The 25,979-nt window shown below is 45.4% G+C and overlaps 1 protein-coding gene across 6 annotated transcripts in view; it reads left to right on the top strand.

Moving 5' to 3' along the window:
• LOC132782175 (alpha-actinin-4) overlaps positions 1 to 25,979 on the top strand; it is a 169,749-nt gene that overhangs the window by 81,463 nt on the left and 62,307 nt on the right. For all 6 annotated transcript variants that reach the window (XM_067460987.1, XM_067460991.1, XM_067460988.1 and 3 more), the window contains exons 2-3: positions 20,332 to 20,446; positions 20,885 to 21,004. In XM_067460987.1, coding sequence (XP_067317088.1) covers positions 20,332 to 20,446; positions 20,885 to 21,004 — 235 coding nt within the window. The remainder of the gene's footprint in view (positions 1 to 20,331; positions 20,447 to 20,884; positions 21,005 to 25,979) is intronic.

Consider the following 25,979-nt stretch of genomic DNA (forward strand, 5'->3'; position numbering starts at 1 on the left):
GCCTTCCTCTTGGCACGTTTCTCTCTTTCGCCCTCAATTCGTGCCTCTTCAAATTCTACAGCACTGCTGGTCATGGCTGACCTCCAGCTGGAGCGCTCAAGGGCCAGGGTTTCCCAGTTCTCAGTGTCTATGCCAGAGTTTTTAAGGTTGGCTTTGAACCCATCTTTAAATCTCTTTTCCTGTCCTCCAACATTCCGTTTTCCGTTCTTGAGTTCGGAATAGAGCATCTGCTTTGGGAGATGGTGGTCGGGCATCCGGACAACATGGCTGGTCCAGCAGAGTTGTTGGTGGAGGACCATCGCTTCAGTGCTGGTGGTCTTTCCTTCTTCCAGCACACTGACATTTGTCTGCTTGTCTTCCCAAGAGATTTGCAGGAATTTCCGGAGGCAACGCTGATGGAATCGTTCCAGGAGTTGCATGTGATGTCTGTAGACAGTCCACGTTTCGCAGGCATATAGCAGGGTTGGAATGTAAGCTTCTATGGATTGTGAGATTAAAGCTTCCATGGGTGATAGCCAACTTTGCCAGCATGTCAGTGGAATTATATGCATTGTCAACCATCATTTTCAACTTATGGCAACCCTGGAGAGCACAGTTGGACTCCCTGCTTGGCCATGTAAACCATTGGGTGATCAAGTCACGCCTTCTCATCCTCAGAGGAAGGCAAGAGCAAATGTTCTCTGAGTAAATACTACTGAGAAAACCCTGTAGTAAGCATCTTTTAGTGTCATCATAGGTTGTAAATGATGTGAAAGCATAAGAATTAGGAAAGAGGTTGAATGGTGGAAAAATCAGGATTACTGAGCCAACAATGTGATGCGGCAGCAAAAAAAGCCAATGGGATTTTGGCTTGCATCAGTAGGAGTCTAGTGTCTAGATCCAGGGAAGTCATGCTACCCCTCTATTCTGCCTTGGCTAGAACACCTGGAATACTATGTCCAATTCTGGGCAACACAATTGAAGAGAGATGTTGACTCTGCTGGAATGGGTCCAGAAGGGCAACTAAAATGATCAAGGGTCTGGAGAGCAAGCCCTATTAGGAGCGGCTTAAAGAGCTGGGCATGTTTAGCCTGAAAAAGAGAAGGCTGAGAGGAGACATGATAGCCATGTATAAATATGTGAGAGGAAGTCATAGGGAGACTGCCCTGGAGACTAGGACGCAATGGAACAATGGCTTCAAACTACAAAAAAGGAGATTCCATCTGAACATGAGGAAGAACTTCCTGATTGTGAGAGCCATTCAGCAGTGGAACTCTCTGCCCTGGAGTGTGGTAGAGGCTTCTTCTTTGGAAGCTTTTAAACACAGGCTGGATGGCCATCTGTCTGGGGTGCTTTGAATGCAATTTTCCTGCTTCTTGGCAGGGGGTTGGACTGGATGGCCCATGAGGTCTCTTCCAACTCTATGATTCTGCTTAATATTGCCTATTAATTTGTATGCCTTTCCAAGATATTTATGCCATGGGTGATCACTCATGACCCGAGTAGGATTGTCTTCCAGAGGTAGAGTCTTGACGATGGATCTGCAAATGACCGTGAAGACCTGTTCTGCATCCACAAGGTCTTTCACGTTGTGGACATAGATTTCTAAGACACAGCCTTCATTCATATGCATGTTGGCACTTTGCTTAGTCTTGGCAGGAGTGGCTTCGGTGACTCCAAGAGGAGGAAAGGTTTGCCTTGACCAAGACTGCTGGTGTGTCACTTCCCAAACTCGCCGGAGTCTGAATGTGCCTATTGTGAAAGAAGGGCCAGGAGCAACATTTTCCAGTGCCGAACGGTTGGCATGGGTGGGCGCACCCGAGAAGAACTTGCCGGAACGTAACCCGGCTGAAACCAGGCCTGCTTCGTGAGCTGCTTCTCTCTTCCGCGATGCCAAGTCACGCCCTGTGTCAAAATAGTGCATTCAAACTCTTATTAATTTTGGAACATTCCAGCACCGCCTGCAGCATGACCCTGAGGCACGGTTGGCTTGGGAGAGCAGAACAGCAGCCGCTCTGAAGGGTTGTGTTTGCCTTGTCTCCAGCGTTCCCTATAAACTGCATACGCAGTGTTTAATCTGGCCCCACCCCAGTCATGAGCCACAGAATAGTGGCTGGCACAGATTGGGTGGCAAGGGGACATTTTGTGTGCTGGGCAAAAGTGTCTTAGTTTGGTGCAAACAGGGAGTCTTCATTCAGTAATAAACTATAGCACAGCAGGTCCCAGCCTTTGGTCCTCTGGGTATTTTGAAGTTTAGCTCCCACAATGCCCAACAGCTGGTAAACTGGCTGGGATTTCTGGGATTTGAAGTCTAAAACACCTGGAAGATCAAAGGTTGGGACTTACTTAGGAGATCCCTCATTGGATGAGTAAGATGGTCTTCCATTATGTGTTTCCTTGTGGATTCATAGGTGGCTGTGGAGCCCTATTCTTGACCCGCATCTTCTCCCACAGTGAAGACATTGGTTTCCAGGTGGAAGGCAGTCCCGGTCGGGGTTGGCTTGACGCGCCTTCCTCCTGGCACGTTTCTCTCTTTTACCCTCCACTCGTGCCTCCTCGAATTCTGCAGCACTGCTGGTCACAGCTGACCTCCAGCTGGAGCGCTCAAGGGCCAGGGCTTCCCAGTTCTCAGTGTCTATGCCAGAGATTTTAAGGTTGGCTTTGAGGCCATCTGTCCACCAACGTTCTGTTTTCTGTTCTTAAGTTCAGAGTAGTGCAACTGCTTTGGGAGACGGTGGTCAGGCATCCGGACAACATGGCCGGCCCAGCGGAGTTGATGGCAGAGGACTATCGCTTCAATGCTGGTGGTCTTTGCTTCTTCCAGCACGTTGACGTTTGTCTGCTTGTCTTCCCAAGAGATTTGCAGGATTTTCCGGCGGCAGCACTGATGGAGTCGTCCCAGGAGCTGCACGTGACGTCTGTAGACACATGTTTCGCAGGCATATAGCAGGGTTGGGAGGACAATAGCTTTATAGACAAGCACCTTGGTATCCCTACGGATGTCCCGGTCCTCAAACACTCTCTGCTTCTTTTGGGAAAATGCTGCACTCGCAGAGCTCAAGCGGTGTTGTATTTCGGTGTCGATGTTGACTTTGGTGGAGAGGTGGCTGCCAAGGGAGCAGAAATGGTCAACATTCTCTAATGTTACACCATTAAACTGTATCTCTGGCATTGGGGAGGGGATGGCTGGTGACTGCTGGAACCGCACTTTGGTTTTCTCGATGTTCAGTGACAGGCCAAGCTTCGTGTATGCTTCTGCGAAGGAGTGGCTTGTAGATCTTCTTCTGAATGCGCACAGACGACATTGTCATCAGCATACTGGAGTTCTATAACAGATGTTGTTGTAACCTTGGTTTTGGCTTTCAGTCTGCTGAGGTTAAACAGCCTGCCATCTGTCCGATAGATGACTTCCACTCCGGTGGGAAGCTTCCTGTCAACAAGGTGAAGTATCTTAGCAATGAAGACGGGTCTAGAAAAAAAAGCAGACCGGTATAAACTGGCATGGCACAAGAAATCACTGGCCAATTCTCTGTTTACTTGAGGCCTCACTGTGGAGAGAGTTCTAGTGTAAGACAAGCAGATTACTCAGTGTGCATGGGGAGGAATCTGAATCCTGGAAATGCTGCACCCATGCTCCTTAACTGAGTTTCATGCCATCGATGCAATCAGCAGCTCACCTAAAGTGGACAGCCAAGCTGAAAACGAAGCCTTCCCCTCCCTTTGCCTTAGCTTGTAAACATGTCCAGGAAAGTAACGAGGGCATAAGAAAGTTTACTACCTTGCCTTCCCGCACGTACCAAATATTGTTTTGTTTGCACAATCACACATAGCTTTAAAGACTTCGGAAAGAGGGTGAGGAGGAGTGGCACTCTTGCCATTCCCCAAACACCCCTTGTTGGGTTACTTGGTGGAGAAAGTGAATTGCAAGCAGTAAGCATACCATTGTCTTACTATCAGGCCCTTCCCATTATGTGATAGAGTCAGAACCAACTAGTTGGGAGGGACAACAGAGACCGTTTAGTCCAGTGGTTCTCAACCTTGCTAATGCCGTGACCCCTTAATGCAGTTCCCTATGTTATGGTGACCCCCAACCATAATATTGTTTTACGTGTCATTTTACTACTGTCATAAATCATAATGTAAATATCCGATATGCAGGATGGATTTTCATTCACTGGACTAAATTGAGCATAAATACCCAATATGCCCAAATGTGAATGCTAGTGGGGTTGCGGGGAGGATTGATTTTGTAATTTGGGAGTTGTAGTTGCGGGGTTTATAGTTCGCCTATAATCAAAGAGCATTCTGAACTTCACCAGCGATGGATTTAAACCGAACTTGGCACACAGAACTCCCATGACTAACAGAAAACACTGGAAGGGTTTCATGGGCATTGACTTTGAGTTTGGGAGTTGTAGTTCACCTACATCCAGAAAGCACTATGGACTCAAACAATGATGGATCTAGTCCAAAATTAGCATGAATACTCAATATGCCCAAATGTGAATACCAGTGGAGTTTGGGGAAAATAGATCTTGACATGTGGGAGTTGTAGTTGCTGGGATTTATAGTTCACCTACAATTAAAGAGCATTCTGAACCCCACCAATGATAGAATTGGGCCAAACTTCCCACACAGAACCCCCATGACCAACAGAAAGTACTGTGTTTCCTGGTGGTCTTTGGTGACCCGTCTGACACCCCTAGTAGTGCTGATCGCCAGGTTGAGAAACATTGATCTAGTCCAACCCCTTCCCATGCAGGAATACACAAGTAAAACTTTCCTGAAAGATGCCCATTCAACCTCTTTTAAGGACCTGCAGAGGGAGTCTAATTCACTGCCAAATGCCTCTTGCTATCAGGAGGTTCTTCTAAATATTCAGGTGCAATCTTTTATCATGTGATTTGAATCCAAATTTGACTTTTGTCAGAAAGAGTTGCAGCTGAGAATCATATCCCAACAAAGAAAATTTTCCTAAAGATTTTCATCCCTTAGCTTTATAAGACGACATGGATGCAGAAGGCAAAGAGCCCCATGATATACTCACTCTTGCTATCTATTTAAAAAAAATCCATATCTGAGCCGAACCATCCACACCCAGAGTTGTTTGCCTTCAGAGGAGGCCTGTCACTTGAGCCTGGTAATCCCATAATTTGGCACTTACACAAATGAGCTCTGTGCTTTTGTGTGTTCCCTGCACACACTCCATTTCAGGAAATTGCTTCCTCTTTAAATGAACTACAGTTTCCCCACTACTTCACTAGCAAACTATAGTTTATGTATGTGAACCTGCATGAAGTTATGGATAGCGATCGTGCTTGGAGAGCAATAAAAGCATACTTTTCCCGTTCTTCCGAGTGGGAAGAGCGAACCCTAAAGAAGATCAATTCCTATGATTTTAAAACATGGTTTGGAGCAGCTCTGAAGCATGCCATTATTTGAAAGGCTTTTAGGAGTTTGGAAAACACAGAACATTCGGTTGCTGTGAGTTTTCTGGGCTGTATGGCTATGTTCCAGAAGCATTCTTTTCTGATGTTTCACCTGCATCCATGGCAGGCATCCTCAGAGGTTGTGAGATCTGTTAAAAACTAGACAAATGGGGTTTATGTATCTGTGGAATAATGTCCGAGGAGAGAAAGAACTCTTCTGCTCAAGGCAGGTGTGAATGTTGCAATTGGCCACCTTGTTTAGCATTTAATGGCTATCCACCTTCAAGGTCAGACTGTTTACTGCCTGGGGGAATCCTTTTTCGGAGGCGATTAGCTGGCTCTGATGGAGCTCCCCGTGGCGCAATGGGTTAAACCAGGGGTCCTCAAACTTTTTAAACAGAGGGCCAGGTCACAGTCCCTCAAATTGTTGGACGGCTGGATTATAATTTGGAAAAAAACATGAATGAATTCCTATGCACACTGCACATATCTTATTTGTAGTGCAAAACACACTTAAAAACAATACAATAATTAAAATGAATAACAATTTTAACAAATATAAACTTATTAGTATTTCAGTGGTAAGTGTGGGCCTGCTTTTGGCTGATGAGATAGGGTGGTGGTTGTTGTTGTTGTTGTGTGCTTTCAAGCCATTTCAGATATAGGTTGACCCTGAGCGAGGGCCAGGTAAATGACCTCGGAGGGCTGTATCTGGCCCTTGGGCCTTAGTTTGAGGACCCCTGGGTTAAAACCTTGTGCCAGCAGGAATAAAGACCGACAGGTCACAGGTTCTAATCCGGGGAGAGCGTGGATGAGCTCCCTCTGTCAGCTCCAGCTCCCCATGCGTGGACATAAGAGAAGCCTCCCACAACGATGGTAAAACATCCAGGTGTCCCCTGGGCAATGTCCTTGCAGAAGGCCAATTCTCTCACACCAGAAGCGACTTGCAGTTTCCCAAGTCCAGCTTTCATGGCTGGAATCACTGGGTCTGGCTGCTTACAGCCTGGGGGAATCCTTTGTTGGGAGGTGATTACGGCCAGCTTTTTTGTGTGCGTGTCAAGAGCTGACACACACACAAAAAAGCTGGCCCTAATCACCTCCCAACAAAGGATTCCCCCAGGCTGTAAGCAGCCAGACCCAGTGATTCCAGCCATGAAAGCCTTCAACAACACAACGTCATTCATGTTTCGAAGGCTTTTTAATGTTTTCTACAGTATGTCCTATAGATAGGGATTGTTATAGTAGTCCTTTTTACTCTTGACTGCAGGAAGCAAACATAATGTATATTAGAGCCATTTGTATTTGGAGCAAACTGGCAGCTGGTTTTGTCAAGAACTTTGGAGTTGGTAGATCTGTCATTAATGCTGGAAACTGTAGGAAGGCTTTTGGTGACCAGAGGGAAATGCCTGCATTCCAGGAATAGGGCGGACGGACGTTAATGGCTTTAAAGTATGTCGAGCTATTCAGACAGAACACAGCCAGAATGCCTCCCCCCCTCCATAACCCTGCATTTTTGGGTAGCCAGCCTGCATTGTGATTTAATGATGGCTGCAAGCAATTTCTGCATACCCCATTTCACACAAGTCGCACTGCAGCAGGTTTGAACCTTATGCCACTAGCCGAGGCTGTTGAGTAGCCACCCATGGCATGTGCACACTGGCTCCATGCCATCAGGGAAGGACGTTTCTGTCGACTAGAAGAGACTTTGTCCTTTGTATATCTTTCATAGAGTTCACAAAGGGCCTTTCCAGTTCAGGCTCTTTAACCCCTTGTGCCGGCAGGACTGCTGACCGAAAGGTTGGCGGTTGTAATCTAGGGAGCGGGGTGAGCTCCCATCTGTCAGCTCCAGCTTCTCATGCAGAGACGTGAGAGAAGTTTCCCCCAGGATGGTAAAACATCCAGGCGTCCCTTGGGCTACGTCTCTGCAGACTGCCAATTCTCTCACACCAGAGGTGACTTGAAGTTTCTCGAGTTGCTCCTCTCCTCCTGACTCTTCACCTTTGTGTTACTATATCACCCATGAGGTTGAGTACTCTCTTCGGTCTTTACAGCCCCAGCTCTTAAAGTTCCACCAAGAAAGCACTAAAGTGCACCAGTTGCATGTCGAATTGGGCCCGGAAGGTTGTACGGAGACTTTTGGAGAAACCTGCTCCTCAACTTCAGGGTTGTTTTCCCTCCGTCACGTGCCAAATCTTGAACCTGCCCATCTCTTTGGAAATTCTGATGTTTGTTAAACTGGATTTTCATGGAAAGAAAAATAGTGGCTAAAACTGGAAGAAATGACCCAACTGTTTCCATTTGTCCACTAGACTTTTGTAGTTTGTGTGACTTGAGTGAAAAACTCACATCACGGTTCCAATGCCAAATGGAAATCCACCTTGAAACACAGAGATTTTCAAATGCCAACGGAGGAACTTATAATATAGTGAGGGGATTTTCTAAACAATTATCTTAAAGTAGCTCCTTGTACCTGAGAAAATAATCTCAGGTGGAAAGAGCCCTTGGGTGCAATGTGCTATAAGTTCAGCAAATGTGACACAGATGCTGTACTTACAATCTTTCCTTACATCTGACCTAGCTGCATGTGCTGAGAAAGTTGTCACCATTTTAGGTCTGTGGACCTTACAGTTTGTGTATCCCTTATCCAAAATGCTTGGAACAAGAAATGGTTTTGATTTTGGCTATTTTTTCTAGATTTTGTAATACTTACATATGCATTTAAAATGCTTTGAAGATGGGATCAAGTCTAAACAAAAATCATTTGTTTTATATCTACCTTATACGCGGATTATCTGGAAAGTAAGGTTACAAGGCACGTAGCTCTCACGGGGAATTTTCACAGGGGAAGTTGGTATCTCTGCCGTAGAAGCCAGTGGAAGTGAATGAGCAGTGCCAGTCATCAGTAGCTCATTGACTGGTGTGGTGAAGGTTAGAGATGAATGTTCTCATTTCGTTTCCCTCCAAGTGCGAAGTTTGTGCTGTACAAGGGATATCCGAAAAGAAAGGTTACAAGGCACATAGGTCTTGCGGGGAATTTTCGTGGGGGAAGTTGGCATCACTGCTGGGTAGCGAGAAGCCAGCAGAAGTAAACGAGCAGTGCTAGTCATCAGTAGCTCATCGACTGACATTGTGGTGAAAGTTGGAGATTAGAGTCCTCATTTCATTTCCCTCCAAGTGTGAAGTGTACAAGGGTTACCCGGAAAGTAAGGTTACAAGGTACATAGCTCTCGTGGGGAATTTTCACGGGGGAAGTTGGTATCACTGCCGGGTAGCGGGAAGCCAACAGAAGTGAGCAAGCAGTGCCAGTCGTCAGTAGCTCATCGGCTGGTGTTGAGGTGAAGGTTAGAGATGAGCGTTCTCATTTCGTTTCCCTTCAAGTGCAAAGTTTGTGCTGTACGAGAGATATCCGGAAAGTAAGGTTATGAGGCACATAGCTCTCGTGGGAAATTTTTGCAGGGGAAGTTGTTATCACTGCCATGTAGCAGAAAGCCAGCAGAAGTGAACAAGCAGTGCCAGTCGTCAGTAGCTCATCAACTGGTGTTGTGGTAAAGGTTAGAGATGAGTGTCCTCATTTTGTTTCCTCCCAAGTGCAAAGTTTGCACTATAATATGCTACCTAAATGGTAAGGGCATGAACGCTGCTGTGATTAATCGCGAGAAAAATCGTAGTGTCAGTGTTTTGGGACAGAAAGGGGGCTCTGTTTGTTGATTTTTTGGAAAGAGGTGAAACAATCAGTGCTGCAAGATATTGTGAGACCATGAAGAAACTTTGCAGAGCCATCCAAAACAAATGTCGTGGGATGCTGACTGTCTGTCTCTTTCATGACAACGCGGGTCCGCACACCACTCATTCAACACAAAGAGTTGTTGAATTCATTTGGTTGGGATGTTTTAAGGCACCCCTCTCACAGCCCCAATCTCGCACCCACTGACTGTCATCTGTTCACGAAATTGAAGGAACACCTGGGTGGAAAACACTTTTCTGACAAGGTGAAAATCGAAGTGACGAACTGGCTGAAAAAGGCGGTGGGAGACTTCTGTGACACAGGGATCAAAAACTCGTCCCATGGATGACAAAATGTATTGAACTGAATGGTGACTGTCTGCACACCCCATCCCTCTCTGAATATTCTATCCCAGTTATATCTTACCTGTTCATGCCCAGCATTATTTTTTAAATTTTAATTATTACATTTGGCCCAGCCATAGGTTTATAAATGTTTTTCGTGCTATTGTTCATGTTTATTGCTTATTTTTGTTTATGAGATTTATTTTAATTGTTTGCTTGTTGTTATTGCTTTTGTTATTGATGTGTTGTGGGCTCAGCCTCATGTAAGCCGCACTGAGTCCCTTGGGGAGATGGTAGCGGGGTATAAATAAAGTATTATTATTATTATTATTATTATTATTATGTGGAAATAAGCCGGTGGCGCAGTGGGTTAAAGCACTGAGCTGCTGAGCTTGTTGACCAAAAGGTCGCAGGTTCGATTCCAGGGAGCAGCGTGAGCTTCCGTTGTCAGCCCTAGCTTCTGCCAACCTAGCAGTTCGAAAGCATGCAAATGTGAGTAGATCAATAGGTACCGCTCCGGTGGGAAGGTAACGGCGCTCCATGCGGTCATGCTGGCCACATGACCTTGGAGGTGTCTATGGACAACGCTGGCTCTTCGGCTTACAAATGGAGATGAGCACCACACCCCAAAGTCAGACAAGACTGGACTTAATGTCAGGGGACAACCTTTACCTTTACCTTAGGTGGAAAAATAATGTAATGGCTATGCTATAATCCATGTCAGTTTTATTACAATATATTCATTCTTTGTACTTTAAAAAAATTATAACCGTACCAGTGTGCCTTCCCAGATTAAGGTATCCCAAGCGATTTGTTCCAAATGCACTTTACGAGAGAGTTAGAATTGTCTGCACACCCACTTATCCCTAAAATATCCATCCTATTTTCACCTGGACATGCCCAGCATTTTTTTAAAACTTTAACCATTACATTTGGCCCTGCCACAGGTTTTTAAATGCGTCGTGATTTTTGTTATTGTTTTGCTTTGCTATGAGTTATTTATTGTTGTGTTTTTGTTGTTGTGTTTTTGTTTCTGATGTATTTGGGCTCGGCCTCCTGTAAGCCGCACCGAGTCCTGCGGGAGATGGTAGCAGGGTATATATAAAGGTTTATTATTATTATTATTATTATTACTTTCTGGATAACCCTCGTACCTTCAGGAACAAAGTCTGTTCCCCGAGGCAGTCTGTTACAGGTAGAGACGAAATGTCTCGACTCCAGCCTTTTAAAAATGAAATAAACATTTCCATATCGAGCTCTGTGGAAGAAATTCCCTTTGGTTCCCCAGCACCCCCTTTCTTTTCCTGGAGCAAAAGCGTTATCCATTCTTTCTTGGACTGCGGCTTTTCTTCCTGTTGAGGTGGACCTTAATTTCCTGACAGTAAGATGTGAGTGTTTTTCTTCTCCCTTTCCCCTCCATTGTTTTCATTTAGGATAGGAAGGTGATGAACGAGAAGTTCTCCAAAGTTTTCAGCTTTGAGGCTACTTGGGGAGTGCCTTAGTTAGAAGCAAGAAAGGAAAAAAGGGGCAACCACCTTCGGATCCTCTTGTTCTTGTTTTTCAGGGGAAGAGCCTTCAGTCCCGTCCCCCGTCCCCCCTTCAGTTCAGATGAATGGTTCATTAGAAACTGTCAAAGCGACATTCCCGGTTACTGAGCTCACCAGCGCCTGCTCAGATTGGCCAAAAGCCACACATGGGGAAGGGGGGTGGAAGAGAGAGGCGCACACAGCATGCCCTGTTCATTCACCCGGCATCCTGGTGCCGCCCGGCAGAGCAAGGAGGGGAGGGACTCTCAGTGATGATTCTCGTCCTTTCCCCCATGACGTGTGCAAATTTGGGTTCCCAACCAGGCCACACACACACACCGGGGTAGCTTTTCTCTGAGCGTGGGAACTGGCCCCAACACTCAGTGATAAAAAGGTGAGGCTGCCGGGCCCAGCCCTTCCTTCCTAGACCAACAGTTGGTTTTGCCGGTGATGCAAGAGGATCTCTTGATGCTCCCGTTTGCTACCTGTGCTCCTGGGAATTTATTCCCTCCCTCTCCCCATGCACACACCCATGGATGTAATTATTTTTTATTCCTGCAATTTTCTCCCTGCCTGGAGGTGCTCGAGGCAGATTTTACCACAATGCCGTCTTTTTATTGCGGTGTCGGAATGTAATGCAGCTTCGCGAATGTTCAAAGTACTTCTCTGTGTTATCTCACCCATGTAAGAGTGATAGTCCACTGCATATTGCAGGCAGGGAACTGATGCTGGTGCAGATAAGACAGTGCTCGGGGCAAGGTTTGGGTGTCCTCTTAGCTGCCCAGTTAGGAACCGCGAAAATATGTGCCTCAGCCCTGTGGACGTACTGGCCAGGGCTGTGGACACCCTTCTCATCGGATCTTTGCTCATCCTCAAAGTGGACAACCCACAAAGCTTGGAAACCTTTGGTTGTTGTAGGCTTTTTGGGCTGTATAGTCATGTTCTAGAACAGTGGTTCTCAACCTTCCTAATGTCAGACACTGCTCAGGGCAAGGTTTGGGTGTCCCCTTAGCTGTCCAGTTAGGAACCACACAAATATGTGCCTCAGCCCTGTGGACGTACTGGCCAGGACTGTGGACACCCTTCTCATCGGATCTTTGCTCTTCCTCAAAGCGGACAACCCACAAAGCTTGGAAACCTTTGGTTGTTGTAGGCTTTTTGGGTTGTATAGTCATGTTCTAGAACAGTGGTTCTCAACCTTCCTAATGTCAGACACTGCTCAGGGCAAGGTTTGGGTGTCCCCTTAGCTGTCCAGTTAGGAACCACACAAATATGTGCCTCAGCCCTGTGGACATACTGGCCAGGACTGTGGACACCCTTCTCATCGGATCTTTGCTCTTCCTCAAAGCGGACAACCCACAAAGCTTGGAAACCTTTGGTTGTTGTAGGCTTTTTGGGCTGTATAGTTATGTTCTAGAACAGTGGTTCTCAACCTTCCTAATGTCAGACACTGCTCAGGGCAAGGTTTGGTTGTCCCCTTAGCTGCCCAGTTAGGAACCGCGCAAATATGTGCCTCAGCCCTGTGGACGTACTGGCCAGGGCTGTGGACACCCTTCTCATCGGATCTTTGCTCTTCCTCAAAGTGGACAACCCACAAAGCTTGGAAACCTTGGGTTGTTGTAGGTTTTTTGGGCTGTATAGCTATAACAGTGGTTCTCAACCTTCCTAATGCCGCGACCCCTTATTACAGTTCCTCATGTTGTGGTGACCCCCAACCATCAAATTATTTCCGTTTCTACGTCATAATTGTAATTTTGCTACTGTTATGAATCATAATGTAATATCTGATCTGCAGGATGTATTTTCATTCACTGGACTAAACTTGGCACAAATACCCAATACACCCAAACTTGACTACTGGCGGGGTTGGAGGGGTTGATTTTGTCATTTGGGAGTTGTAGTTGCAGGGATTTATAGTTAACCTATGGTCAAATAGCATTCTGAACTCCGCCAATGATGAAATTGAACCAAACTTGGCACGCAGAACTCCCATGACCAATGGAAGATACTGGAAGGATTTGGTGGGCATTGACCTTGAGTTTTGGAGTTGTAGTTCACTTGCATCCAGAGAGCACTGTGAACTCAAACAATCATGGATCTGGACCTAACTTGGCATGAATATTCAATATGCCCAAATGTAAACACTAGTGGAGTTTGGGGAAAATAGACCTTGACATTTGGGAGTTGTAGTTGTTGGGATTTATAGTTCACCTACAATCAAAGTGCATTCTGGACCCCACCAATGATAGAATTAGTCCAAACTTCTCACACAGAACTCTCATGACCAACAGAAAATACTGTTTTCTGATGGTCTTTGGTGACCCCTTTGACACCCCCTTGCGACCCCCCCTGGGGGTCCCAACCCCCAGGTTGAGAAACACTGTTCTAGAAGCATTCTCTCCTGACATTTTGCCTGCATCTATGGCCGTTTCGCCTGATTTCCAACAAAGGGGGGGGGATGGATATATTTATATTACATGTAATATTACTAATAATATTACAATATAATGGTATAGTATAATATAGTAATATTTAATACTGATATTATACTATGCTGATAACATAATATATTGTATGTATGTATATGTGTGTGTGTGTGTGTGTGTGTGTGTGTATATCTGTCTTGTAAACCACTCTGAGTCCACTTCGGGGTGAGAGGGATGGCATATAAATAACATAAATAAATAAATAAACTGGTTTACGCCCCCTCCATCTTCCAAGAAGAGCCCCTCTGAGCCCTGTGTCCTATGCTACAGAGTGTTGTCCATCCATTAGATGAGAAAAGGTTGGATTGGGTGGATGAGTTCCAAGCCGGTGCATCTGTCTGGTTTTGAAAAAAAAATCTCCTTGTGTTGCTCTCCTCCAGCCATATTTGCTCTTTCATCTACACTGCGGCTACCGCTCAATTAATCAGCCACTGTCTCTGGGTTTTCTGAATGAATGAGGTTGGTAACGGTTGTCAAAACAAGCCTGGTGCTTGTCGAAAGCTCTCCGGTTCTCAATTTCTGACTTTCTGAGCCGGATCGTTGCACTCATCGTCGGCGTGTCTATGGGGCCAACACCCCTCCATTACCCGTCCTGCCTGTCTGCCTATCTTGGTGGGAGGGAGGGAGTAGGAGCAGGGCGTTGTAGATAACCCTTGATGTAGACTGACAGGCCCTATTCATAGCCCAGAGCTCATGGCTTCTGACTCTCAGGAATGTGATACTCCTCGTTCTGAACGGCTTTGCGGAAGGCCACACCTGTAGTATATTCGTATGGATTTCTTTTGATATAAATAAATAAACAGCAACCATTGGAAACCCTGAATCATTTTGCAGGTTGTACTGGGAATTCCACCATTGTCATCGACATTATATTTTATTTTCTCCATATGCCACTCTTCCATATAATTATACCTAAATGAACTTGCAGTGTTTCGGGTGATTTCTATGACAGATCTTGTTGAGTGTCTTCAAGGCTATCGTATCATGGGAAAGGACAAGAGAGTATGACTTGCCCAAAGTTGCCCAGTAGGGAGGGAATCAAATCCTGGCCTCCAGGTTCATAGTTCAACACTCAATCCACTTTTAACTTCACTTAAGTGATCTCTTGTAGTCCGAGGATGATGGTCCTACAAGTTTAGTGTCTTGGTGGTGGGCCTGTAGGTGGCTGTGGAGCCCTATTCTTGATCCGCATGTTCTTCCACAGTGAGGACATCGGTTTCCAAGTGGAAGGGTGGTCCTGGTCAGGGTTGGTTTGATTAACCTTCTTATTGACACATTTCTCTCTTTCGCCCTCCATTCATGCCTCTTCAAATTCTACAGCACTCTTGGTCACAGCTGACCTCCAGTTAGAGCACTAAAGGGCCAGGGCTTCCCAGTTCTCAGTGTCTATGCCAAAGTTTTTAAGGTTGGCTTTCAAGCCCATCTTTAAATCTCTTTTCCTGTCCATCAACATTACGTTTCCCATTTGTGGGTTGGGAGTATAGTAACTGCTTTGGGAGACGGTGATCGGGCATTCCATTGGCTGCCAGTTTGCTACCGGACCCAATTCAAAGTGCTGGCTTTGGCCTATAAAGCCCTAAATGGTTCTGGCCCAACTTACCTGTCCGAACGTATTTCCCCTTACGAACCACTGAGGGCTTTAAGATCATCTGGGGAAGCCGTTCTCTTGGTCCCACCTTTGTCACAAGCATGTTTGGTGGGGACGAGAGACAGGGCCTTCTCAGTGGTGGCCCCTCAGCTATGGAACGCACTCCCTAGGGAGTTCAGATCTGCTCCTTCCCTCTTGACTTTTCGGAGGCAAGTTAAAACGTGGCCATTTGAGCAAGTGTTTATGAATACAGAGTAGCTAATATAGGAAATCGAACGATTTGACAATGGAATTGGACAATGCTTGAGAATTATGAGATGCTGATGATGTTGTTTTTATTGCTTTTGTGATGTCTTATACTGTTTAATGTTTTTTTATCTATATTATGTTTTATGTATACTGATTTGTTGGAAACCACCTTGAGTCGCCAATTGGCTTAGAAAGGCGGTATACAAATACAGTAAACAAACAAATTAATTAATTTAATTAAATTAAATAAATTCGGAAACATGGCCAGTCCAGCAAAGTTGATGGCGTAGGAGCATCGCTTCAGTGTTGGTCGTCTTTGCTTCTTCCAACATGCTGACATTTGTCTGCCTGTCTTCCCAAGAGATTTGCAGAATTTTTCAGAGGCAACGCTAATGGAACCCACTACACTGACTCTATCACTGACTTACTAACTTAGTAAATGTTTGTAGGTAGGCTGGTAACATCCATAGGCATAGCTGCATTCTCTTACCCTCATCACAGTCCAGTGAGGGATCTTAAACTGAGAAGGAGACTCAACGATCCTGGACTCTCAAGTCTCCCTGGCTCCGCAGGTCTGAATGTGTATAAATAAGGACAGGTTCTTTTGAAAACAAGCCGGTACTCTCTCTCTCTCTTCCCATTTGGTGTCTTAAAAAACCCCAAATGGAATCTTTTGAACACGTGGTCTGAAGAGAAGCTTGCAAGAGTCAATTTGTATGCATAATTTAACACCCAACAATTGCAGATACCGTTTCGACGCTAAATCTTCATTTACAGTGTGCTCTCGCTGCTGGCTCACAGAAGGGAAAACTAAAACTGGGAGAAGTTATTTTCTTTTGCCTTCTGACAATCCAATTTTTCCATGACCTGGAGGATAGGGTGGGAAGGAAAGAGCTTTCCTGACCATTCGTCCACATCATATATGATTTTATATGTACCCCAGACTAGTTTCCTCGTCATAGAATCATAGAGCTGGAAGACACCTCCTGGGCCATCCAGTCCAACCCCATTCGGCCAAGAAGGAAAATCACATTCAGAGCACCCTGACGGATGGCCAACCAGCCTCTGCTTAAAAGCCTCCAAAGAAGGAGCCTGCACCACACACTGGGGCAGAGAGTTCCACTGCTGAACAGTTCTCCTCACAGTCAGGAAGTTCTTCCTCATGTTCAGATGAAATCTCTTTCCTGCAGTTTGAAGCCATTGTTCCGCCTCCTAGTTTCCAAGGCAGCAGAAAACAAGCCTCCTCCCTCCTCCCTATGACTTTCCTTCACATCTTGATCCATGGCCCTCATCATGTCTCCTCTCAGCCTTCTCTTCTGCAGGCTAAACTTGCCCAGTTCTTTCAACCACTCCTCACAGGGCTTGTTCTCCAGACCCTTGATTCTTTGAGTAGCCCTCCTCTAGACACATTCCAGCTTGTCCACATCTCCCTTCAATTGTGGTGCCCAGAATTGGACACAGTGTGATTCCAGTGGTCTGACCAAGGCAGAATAGAGATTTAGCATGACTTTCCTGGATCTAGGAAGTAGACTCTATGCAGGCCAAAATTGCATTGGCTTTTTAAGTCGTCATATGACATTGTTGGCTCATGTTTAAGGACTCCAAGATCTTTTTCACATGTACTTCTGTCTAGAAAGGCAAATGTGGTGAGACATATGATGGCCCAACAACTTTGTGTAATATTAGACTAGCCCAGAGTCCTGCTCGCTTCCTATCTTTCAAAAGGGAAACTCGAAAAACTTGTGTAAGTTCAGGCTGGGTGTGAAAATTTTGCGACTCCATCCATGTTGAACCACACAGATTTCATAATGTCAAGGACATACTGAATCATGTCCCTGCTTCACATACACACTGAGGTTCTGAGAAGAATTTTTTTTTATTTATTTACCATATTTATATACCTCCTTTCTTAGCCTGAAGGCGACTCAAGAAAGCCTTGAAACTCCTATGATTAAGAGGGAAAGATAGCAAAAGTTCTGACAAGATTTGCTGACCCATGTAATAAATAATAATAATAATAATAATAATAATAATAATAATAACTTTATTTATACCCCGCCACCATCTCTTCAAGGGACTCAAAGCGGCTTACATGAGGCCAAGCCCAAGAGTACACCAATAAACAAAAGCAATAAACAAAAACAATAAATACAACACAATTAATATAAATCACACATAAACAATAAACGGTAACACACAAGGATTTAAAAACCTATGGACGGGCCAAATGTAATAGTTTAAAAAATAAAGAAATAAACGCTGGGCATGAACAAGGTAGGATATAACTGGTATAGGGTTTTCAAAGAGAGATGAGGGAACGCAGTCAATCCTAAACCAGTAGTAAAGTGCATTTTGAGGGCATATTGCTGAGAATTTTCCTTATTCTGGGAAGGCACACTGGAACAATCACGTTTTCAGGCTCCTCCTAAAGACTGCCAGAGTTGGGGCATGCCTGATGTCCTTGGGAAGTGAGTTCCAGAGTCGGGGGGCCACCACCGAGAAGGCCCTCTCCTTTGAGAAGGCCCTCTCCAATCGCGCCTGCGAAGGAGGTGGGAGCGCAAGCAGGACCTCTCCAGATGATTGAAGAGATCGTGTGGGTTCATACACAGAAATGCGGTCACGCTAGAACAATGGTTTCCAACCTTTTTTTGAACAGGGACCACTTTGACCCGGGACCACTCTCCAACACTAGTACCAAAACGATTATGAATCAGTTTGTGGTCAGCTTTAGATTTGGTTTGGTTATTTGGGGTGCCGATTCTGAAAAATTGCATTGGATAGACCACATCAGCTCTAGTTTCTGATACAGAACATATGCCACCCAGTAGTTGCCATCTGCACAGAAAACCATATTTAAAAATCTAGAGCTGATGTGGTAGTAGTAAACTTTTGTGGGTAGTCAGCCTCTCCCCTCCCGACATCCCCTTTGTTTTGGCACTATAAGGGGTTTTTGCAAGATCAGTCACTCTTGCTGCCACATGGTTTTGAGGCAATGGTGTAGCAGTGGTGAGGCCATGGAATGGTGTAGCAGTGGTGAGGCCGTGGACCATATTTTCATTCTTGTGGATCATTGGTGGTCCACGGACCACAGGTTGAGAACCACTGCACTAGAAGGATGCGCAAACTGTCTGATATTTATTTCCAAACGCATCCACAATTTTCCCCTGTACGCTCTTCCAAAGCATCCCTATCAACGACTCTCTTTCCAATCTCACACAAAAGTGAGATATCTGTTTTGGCTGATGCTGGCAAGGAAAGCACCTGCTTTCTGAATGGCATTTGGAGGTGGCACATGTCAGGCTGAGTCAGCCAGTATCTCTTCTCTTCTCTTTCTTCTGCTGGCAAAACATACAAGCTCTTGTTCCAGATAGCTTTGTCTTAATATCCAGGAAGATTGCTTGGCTGCAGCACTCGTTACAAGTGCAGGAGTTGGAGGGAAAGAGTGTGTTTTCCCTAGATTATCAGTTCTTCATACTGGGGTTCAGAGGTTACTTGCGCTGACAGCATTTGCCATTCATGGGGATTCTGTGACTTCCATGTTGCAGCAAATGAGGATGATTTCTTTAATGTAGAAGTTTGAGCTAGTTAGCAAGTTGTGGTGCATGTTTGCCAACAGAATACCTCTGTTGGGTCTTTTCTGTTCAAGATACAGCTTCAGAGGTGACTATTGATTCAACTTGGGTCACAGTCACATTATAGAACTTTAGCACTATTATTCTTCTTCCAACTGCTTTGGTTTCATTATGTGGAATCCTGGGATTTGTAGTTTATTGAGGAACTGGAGAATTCAAACTGCAACTCCAAGATTCCGTGGATTGAAACCATGGTAGTTAAAGTGGAATGATACCACTGTAATTGCATCGCATGAAGGGGTCCATGGTCTTGACCAGAGCTTGGAAAGGCTGCATTTTTGACTACAGCTTCCAGAATCCATCAAGGGCTACAGGATCTAGGGGATTCTGGACATGTTGTGTAATTTAAAAAAACAATTCCAAACTCTGATTCCAGCTAAAGGCTCACATTTTTGCCACATGGATGTTTGGATGCATGGCAGTGCATTGGACTAGTCAGTGGTTCTCAACCTGGGGTCCCCAGATGTTTTTGGCCTTCAACTCCCACAAATCCTAGCAGCTGGTAAACTGGCTTGGATTTCTGGGAGTTGTAGGCCAAAAACATCTGGGGACCCCAGCTTGAGAACCACTGGACTAGTTAGTCCTTGTGGTCTTTTCTCATCCCGTAATTCCATATTCCTGAGAAGCCCTTGTAATGAAGTGTGTATGTGTATGTGTAATGCGATACAATATAGTATTCAAAAGCCCTTTTGGATTGCAATGTCCAGAATCCCCCAGTTACTATCTATTTCCACTACAGCTCTATCCAATGAGTAGTGTGTCCCAAGGGGGCATTGAACCCTCATGTAAGTTGTGACCTGCTCATTCCTGGCTGTCTTCACTTTAACTGCCTGCACCAAGAGGGACTTTCCTCAGGATCAGCACAAATCTAGAAGTCAACTGTGAAATATAGTTCTGTCAGCAGACAGTCCCCATTTTTGCAATGGGAACATGTTGGGCAATTTCGGAAAACATTATATACTGTCTGTGTTCTAGAAGAGGAAGGCTCCAACTTGGGCCTTTGAAGGACTGCAACCCTGTGTTGTGTCAAAGGAGCCCACTCTGTCCTCAGACCTTCAGCAGCTGGTCCAAAAAATTGCATTTCTTTCCAAAGGGGAGCTGAGAATTGCAGAATTAGTAAGGCATTGGGTTCAGGTTCCATGCCCTAGCCGAAGAAGGCCTTTCATTTCAGGAGAGAAGCGATAATCATGAGTCCAAATGAAGAGGACTTGGCAGACCTCTCTTTTCGATGCCAAAACTGGTTGGTTTGTGTTTGCCTTGGATCTCTTCCTGCTTCCAGGGAGTCCAAGCAGAACCGCCATATGACCAATACGTGTATTTTGGGTCAGTGTTCCAAGCCCTAACCTTCCCCCCCCCCCCTTTTCTCTCTTGCAGACTTTCACAGCGTGGTGCAATTCCCACCTGCGGAAAGCCGGCACACAGATTGAGAACATTGACGAAGATTTCCGCGATGGCCTCAAGCTCATGTTACTCCTCGAGGTGATTTCAGGTGAGGCTTGGTTTTGGGGGAAAAAATCTTTCAAGGCTGTTTTTTTCCCTTGTCAAGAGTGTTCTGGTTTGGGAACAACTGTCACATTGTATAAATGGCATGATGTGGCATGTGGAGGATTACTAGCAGCACCACACCTTCTTAATCCTTGTGGTCAGAAGAATTCCCATCTCCTTTAATAAACCTCTCCAGGGATTTGGCAGAGAACCATATTTTCCCTTCCCCTGTATTATTGGATTGCAGTTCTTGAAAACATAGCCAATTGGAATTGCAGCCCAAAACCATTTTGATGGCCGCATCATTTGCCACCTCTCCTCTTGGATCAGATAAAATTGTCATTCCAATTTGCGGACTTGCTACACCTAAGTTGTAGTGAAAGGCAAACCAATGTTGTCTTCTGTTGAACCTAACCCTCTCCCTTCTCTTGACCTGTTTCAGGGGAACGGTTACCAAAACCGGAGAGAGGAAAGATGAGGGTGCACAAGATCAACAATGTCAACAAAGCCCTCGATTTTATCGCAAGCAAAGGAGTCAAGCTGGTTTCCATAGGAGCTGAAGGTAAGCGAGACAGCATGGGAAGAGGAACTGTTCTTTGGCCAGGGAGAACTATGCTCATTTTAAACTAAGTGTGAAACCATTCTATGATTTGTAAGCCAATAGGGCAGTGGTTCTCTACCTGGGGTCCCCAGATGTTTTTGGCCTTCAACTCCCAGAAGTCCTAACAGCTGGTAAACTGGCTGGTATTTCTGGGAGTTGTAGGCCAAAAAACATCTGGGGACCCCAGGTTGAGAACCACTGCCCTAGGGGGTTCATAAAATCTGTTTGCACCTAGGTAAGTAATACAATAATGTATACTGTTGCCCTTGATCCCTTCATCTCAGGGATGGCAACTGTGTGAGAGTCAAGGACCAGTCCCTTTGACCCCAACGCTACCAGTCCAAATACATCAATTTTTCTCTACAGTCAAAACAGTGACATCTGGTCACTTCATATCACCATTTCGAGAGTTACTTGTTGGGTGAGTGGACGTATCAACAAAAGACCCTCCCCATAAACATATAGTAGAGTACTTTATTACCAGCACCAGTAGCCCAAAGTGATAAAAAGAACAAAAACACACAAAAAGTATTATCTTCCATAGGAGGCTTTTCTTTGTAGTAAAATTATATGATTTCACTATTTAAAAGAACAAGGTTCCCATGACACAAATAAAGTTCTTTATGCTTCCTTCTTTGCTTCCATGCTGGGCTTCTTCCTCATGTCTATAAACAGCTTCACTCTCACAGAGCCTCCTCTCACACGGAACTTACACTGGAGTAGCTTTTTACACACAGACTTTATACTGGAGCCTTTACACGAGAGGCCTTCAACCTGGGGCTTCTCTCACTGAAGCTTCTCACACCAGGCCTTCTCACACTAGGCTTTCTCATAGTCTTAAGGCCTATCTCACATTGTGAGGCCTATCTCTCACACTGTGAGGCCTACCTCACACTGTGAGGCCTTGTCACAGACTAAGACTTTTCTCCCACTGAGGCAAACTAACACAGAAGCCTACTAAACTACAGGCACACCTGCTTATATAGAACTGCAGTTTTTGCTGAGTGATTACATCTATTTAACTTTTTCAGTGCTTGACTCATTGTTGTTCATTCGTTCAGTCGTTTCTAACTCTTTGTGACTTCATGGACCATCCCAGAGCTCCCTGTCCGCTGTCACCACCCTCAACTCCTTCAAGGTCAATCCAGTCACTTCAAGGATGCCATCTATCCATCTTTCCCTTGGTTGGCACCTCTTCCTTTTTCCTTCCTTTCCCTCCAGCATCATTGTCTTCTCTAAGCTTTCCTTTCTTCTCATGATGTGGCCAAAGTACTTCATCTTGGCCTTGTAATATTACTGACATTACTGTTGATTAAAATTGATGTATTTGAGGTCAGAATGTGATTCTGGGGTGCTTTCGTATGTTTTCCCAGATTTGGGAGGCTTTCTCTACTGCTTTAGGACCAAACAATGTGCCTTTTAATAAAAGGGTAAGTGTCATGGCTTCAGAAGCCATGAAAGTTGAGGATAGAGGTCAGTGGGGCACAATTCCTCTCTGGTTTAACCTAAATTTGGACTAGTGAGGCCTCTCCAGTGACGCAGCAAGCCTTTATCCATGCTGTTAGTTGAGGACTGAACTTGGCATGTCCTGCCATGGCTCAGCAGGAGTTTGTTGGGTACTCCACCCTTTCTGACCTTGGATAAGGAAGAGATCTGAAATCTACTAGAGAAGTAAGGATTTAGGACTACAGAACAGTGCTGTGGGTGTGGAGGAGTTGTGCTCTTATTATTTTGTGGAAGCTATAGCTTGGGAATTTTCCTGGATTTGTAGAACAGGACAGAAACAGAGTCAGCCATACATTGTCAGATAAACTTAACATGTTCTACCCACGGGAACAACAGCCTCTCCCATGTTACGAGAAGGGAGGGCTGGGTGTAGAGGACACGCAAGGAACCGGATCTGCATGGAGGAAATGGGAAAGGTGCAGTAGGTGAAGTGTGTGGCAGGGCCTATCTATAACCCCACCCACAAAGGAGGAACTCGTGGGCAGAGCTTTAAAAAGTTACCTGCTCTTTAAACTTTGATCTCCTAGATTGCCCCAGCCAGCATGGCCAATATATAGTCTTAAAATTGCTACGGCTCTGGTCCTGCGGTGGCATTTAACCCAGAATTATATCTCTAACCTGCCAAACTTGGAAATGTATTTATATTTAGTTATATCCTTGTGGGAAGTTCAGTGTATTACATTTGGGCTTAGAATGGGCCTGGGCTTAGTTAAGTCATCCTGCAAACACTCTTTCCCTTTCCTCCTCCCCAAAATTGGGTTGAAAAGAAACCAAATTCTTTGAAATTGAAACTGAATAGTAATAATAATAATAATAATAATAAAAAAACTTATTTGTACCCCGCTACCATCTCCCCAAGGGACTCGGTGCGGCTTACATGAGGCCAAGTCGACAGCACATGAATTAACAAAGGAGATAACAAATAGTCAATACAAAACAGTTAAAGTAAACTCAAAAACAGAAAATACACAATAAGCAATAAACAATAACAATATCAATAACACACAGCATTTAAAACCTATGGCCGGGCCAAATGTAATAATTAAAATTTAAAATGCTGGGCATGAACAAAGTAGGGTAAACTAGGATAGGGTTTTCAGAGAAAGATGAGGGCGTGCAGACAATCCTAAATCAATATTAAAGTGCATTTGAGGACATATTGCTAAGAGTTTTCCTTATTCTGGGAAGGCACACTGGAACAACCACGTTTTCAGGCTCCTCCTAAAGACTGCCAGCGTTGGGGCATGTCTGATGTCCTTAGGGAGTGAATTCTGGAGTCGGGGGGCCACCACCGAGAAGGCCCTCTCCCTCGTCCCCACCAATCGCGCCTGCGAAGGAGGTGGGAGCGTGAGCAGGGCCTCTCCAGATGATCAAAGAGATCGTGTGGGTTCGTACACAGAAATGCGATCATGCAGGTAGGCGGGTCCCAAACTGTCCAGGGCTTTGTAGGTAAGAACCTGCACCTTGAATTGGGACCGGAAAATGAACAGCAGCCAGTGGAGCTCCTTAAACAGGAGGGTTGACCCCTCCCTGCAAGAAGCACCAGTTAGTAACCTGGCTGCTGCCCGTTGTACCAATTGAAATTTGCAGGCCATTTTCAAGGGCAGCCCCATGTAGAGTGCATTACAGTAATCCAATCTGGAGGTGACTAAGGCATGGACCACCCTGGCCAGATCCGACTTCACGAGGTACGGTTGCAGTTGGCACAGGAGTCTTATTTGTGCGACGGCCCTCCCGCCCACTGCCGACGCGTGAGCTTCAAGCGTACGTGATGAGTCCAGGAGGACACCCAGACTGCGGACCTGTGACTTCAGGGGGAGTGCAACCCCATCCAGCACAGGCTGCCACCCTATACCCCGATCTGGTTTACCATCGACCAGGAGGACCTCTGTCTTGTCGGGATTGATCCTCAGCTTGTTCCTCCTCATCCAGACAGCCACAGCGGCCAGGCACTCGTCCAGCACTCAAGGATGCCTATTGAAATTGTAGGATTCATAGGAGTCATTGGAAAATGTTTTCTTTGTCCTCAGTTGGTCAGGAAACCCTCGGGCAGGTCACAAACAGTGGCCAAACTCAGAATGGGAGTATAGAGCTGCCATAAATGAGTCAGTGTTGATGTGAAGGTTCACAACAACAACTAGAAATGAATAAATTCATCACCCTCAAGAAGCATTTTCAGGTTGCCGAATACATCCTGAATGCAATTTATTCAGATTATTGGATCCATTCTGGATCCCGAATAGCCACTTTTATGCTGGCTGCCGCATTGATTCCTCTGTTCAGCATACACCATCTCTCAGCAGTATAGCTCCAGTTCCTGCTGCCTGAGGGTGATGAATTATTTGATTTATTCCGAGTTGTAGTCTAGCCCGTTCCATAGGTCACCGGTCCGGGCAAAACATGGGTAAAGCATGCGAATGCAAGTTGTTGTGGCTCAGGGCCGTAGGCCAAATATTCTACAAATGCAGTGATATCACCTCTTCCAATAATGACATCTCTGCTGTGCGGGAAAAGCTCCGTTTTTTTCAGGGCAACCATAGAATCATTTGTGTTTCCTCACCGCTGGCTATTGGAGCGGACTGAACGCTCTTGGCGCACTCAGACACATTCACCTCTATTGTTACCATTCTTCCGACCCAGTACTTGCTTTGAGTTGTTTCTGTGACTGGAATCCTTTGATCTTTGCCCGGTTTACATGCCGGCAGCAAATTTGTTACGCACTTTAAAGCAAGCAGACAAAAATCCTCACTCCTCCCACTCCAGATTCCGGCATTTGAATTTTCTCAGCTCTACATTTTCTGTGGATCAGCTCCCTGTTGTTTGCAATATGGTAGATGTCCTGCCATATTGGGGATCACAACCAGATACAATGAAGACATCCGCCCTGGCACTTTGCTACTCTGCTGCTGAGTACACATGTCCCGTGCGGAACACATCTCACCACACTAAAACAGTGGATGTGGCTCTTAATGAGACATGCTGCATTATCACAAAATGCCCGCACCCTACATCACTGGAGAAATTGTACAGTTTAGCTGGTATTGCACCACCTGACATCCACTGGGAAGTAGCAGCCAATAATGAAAGAAACAAGGTAGTGACATCTCTGTTGCATCCCCTGTTCGGATCTCAGCCAGCATCCCAATGACTTAAATCAAGAAATAGTTTTCTAAGATTGACAGAGACACTCGCTAGAGCACCTCAGCAAGCGAGAGTCCAAAAGTGGCAGGCTAAAACATGGAACCTCAATCAATGGCTGATACCAAATGAGAGACTCCCTCCTGAGCACACAGAAGACTGGGCGACTTGGAAGGCGCTGAACAGACCGCGCTCTGGCAACCACGAGATGCAGAGCTAACCTTAAATGGGGCCACCTGTTGCACCTCAGAGTAGATTTGCCTTGCTGAAGACACCAAATCACACACAGTCG

The sequence above is a fragment of the Anolis sagrei genome, chromosome X, assembly GCF_037176765.1.
Source record: "Anolis sagrei isolate rAnoSag1 chromosome X, rAnoSag1.mat, whole genome shotgun sequence".
NCBI classification, from domain to species: Eukaryota; Metazoa; Chordata; class Lepidosauria; order Squamata; family Dactyloidae; genus Anolis; species Anolis sagrei.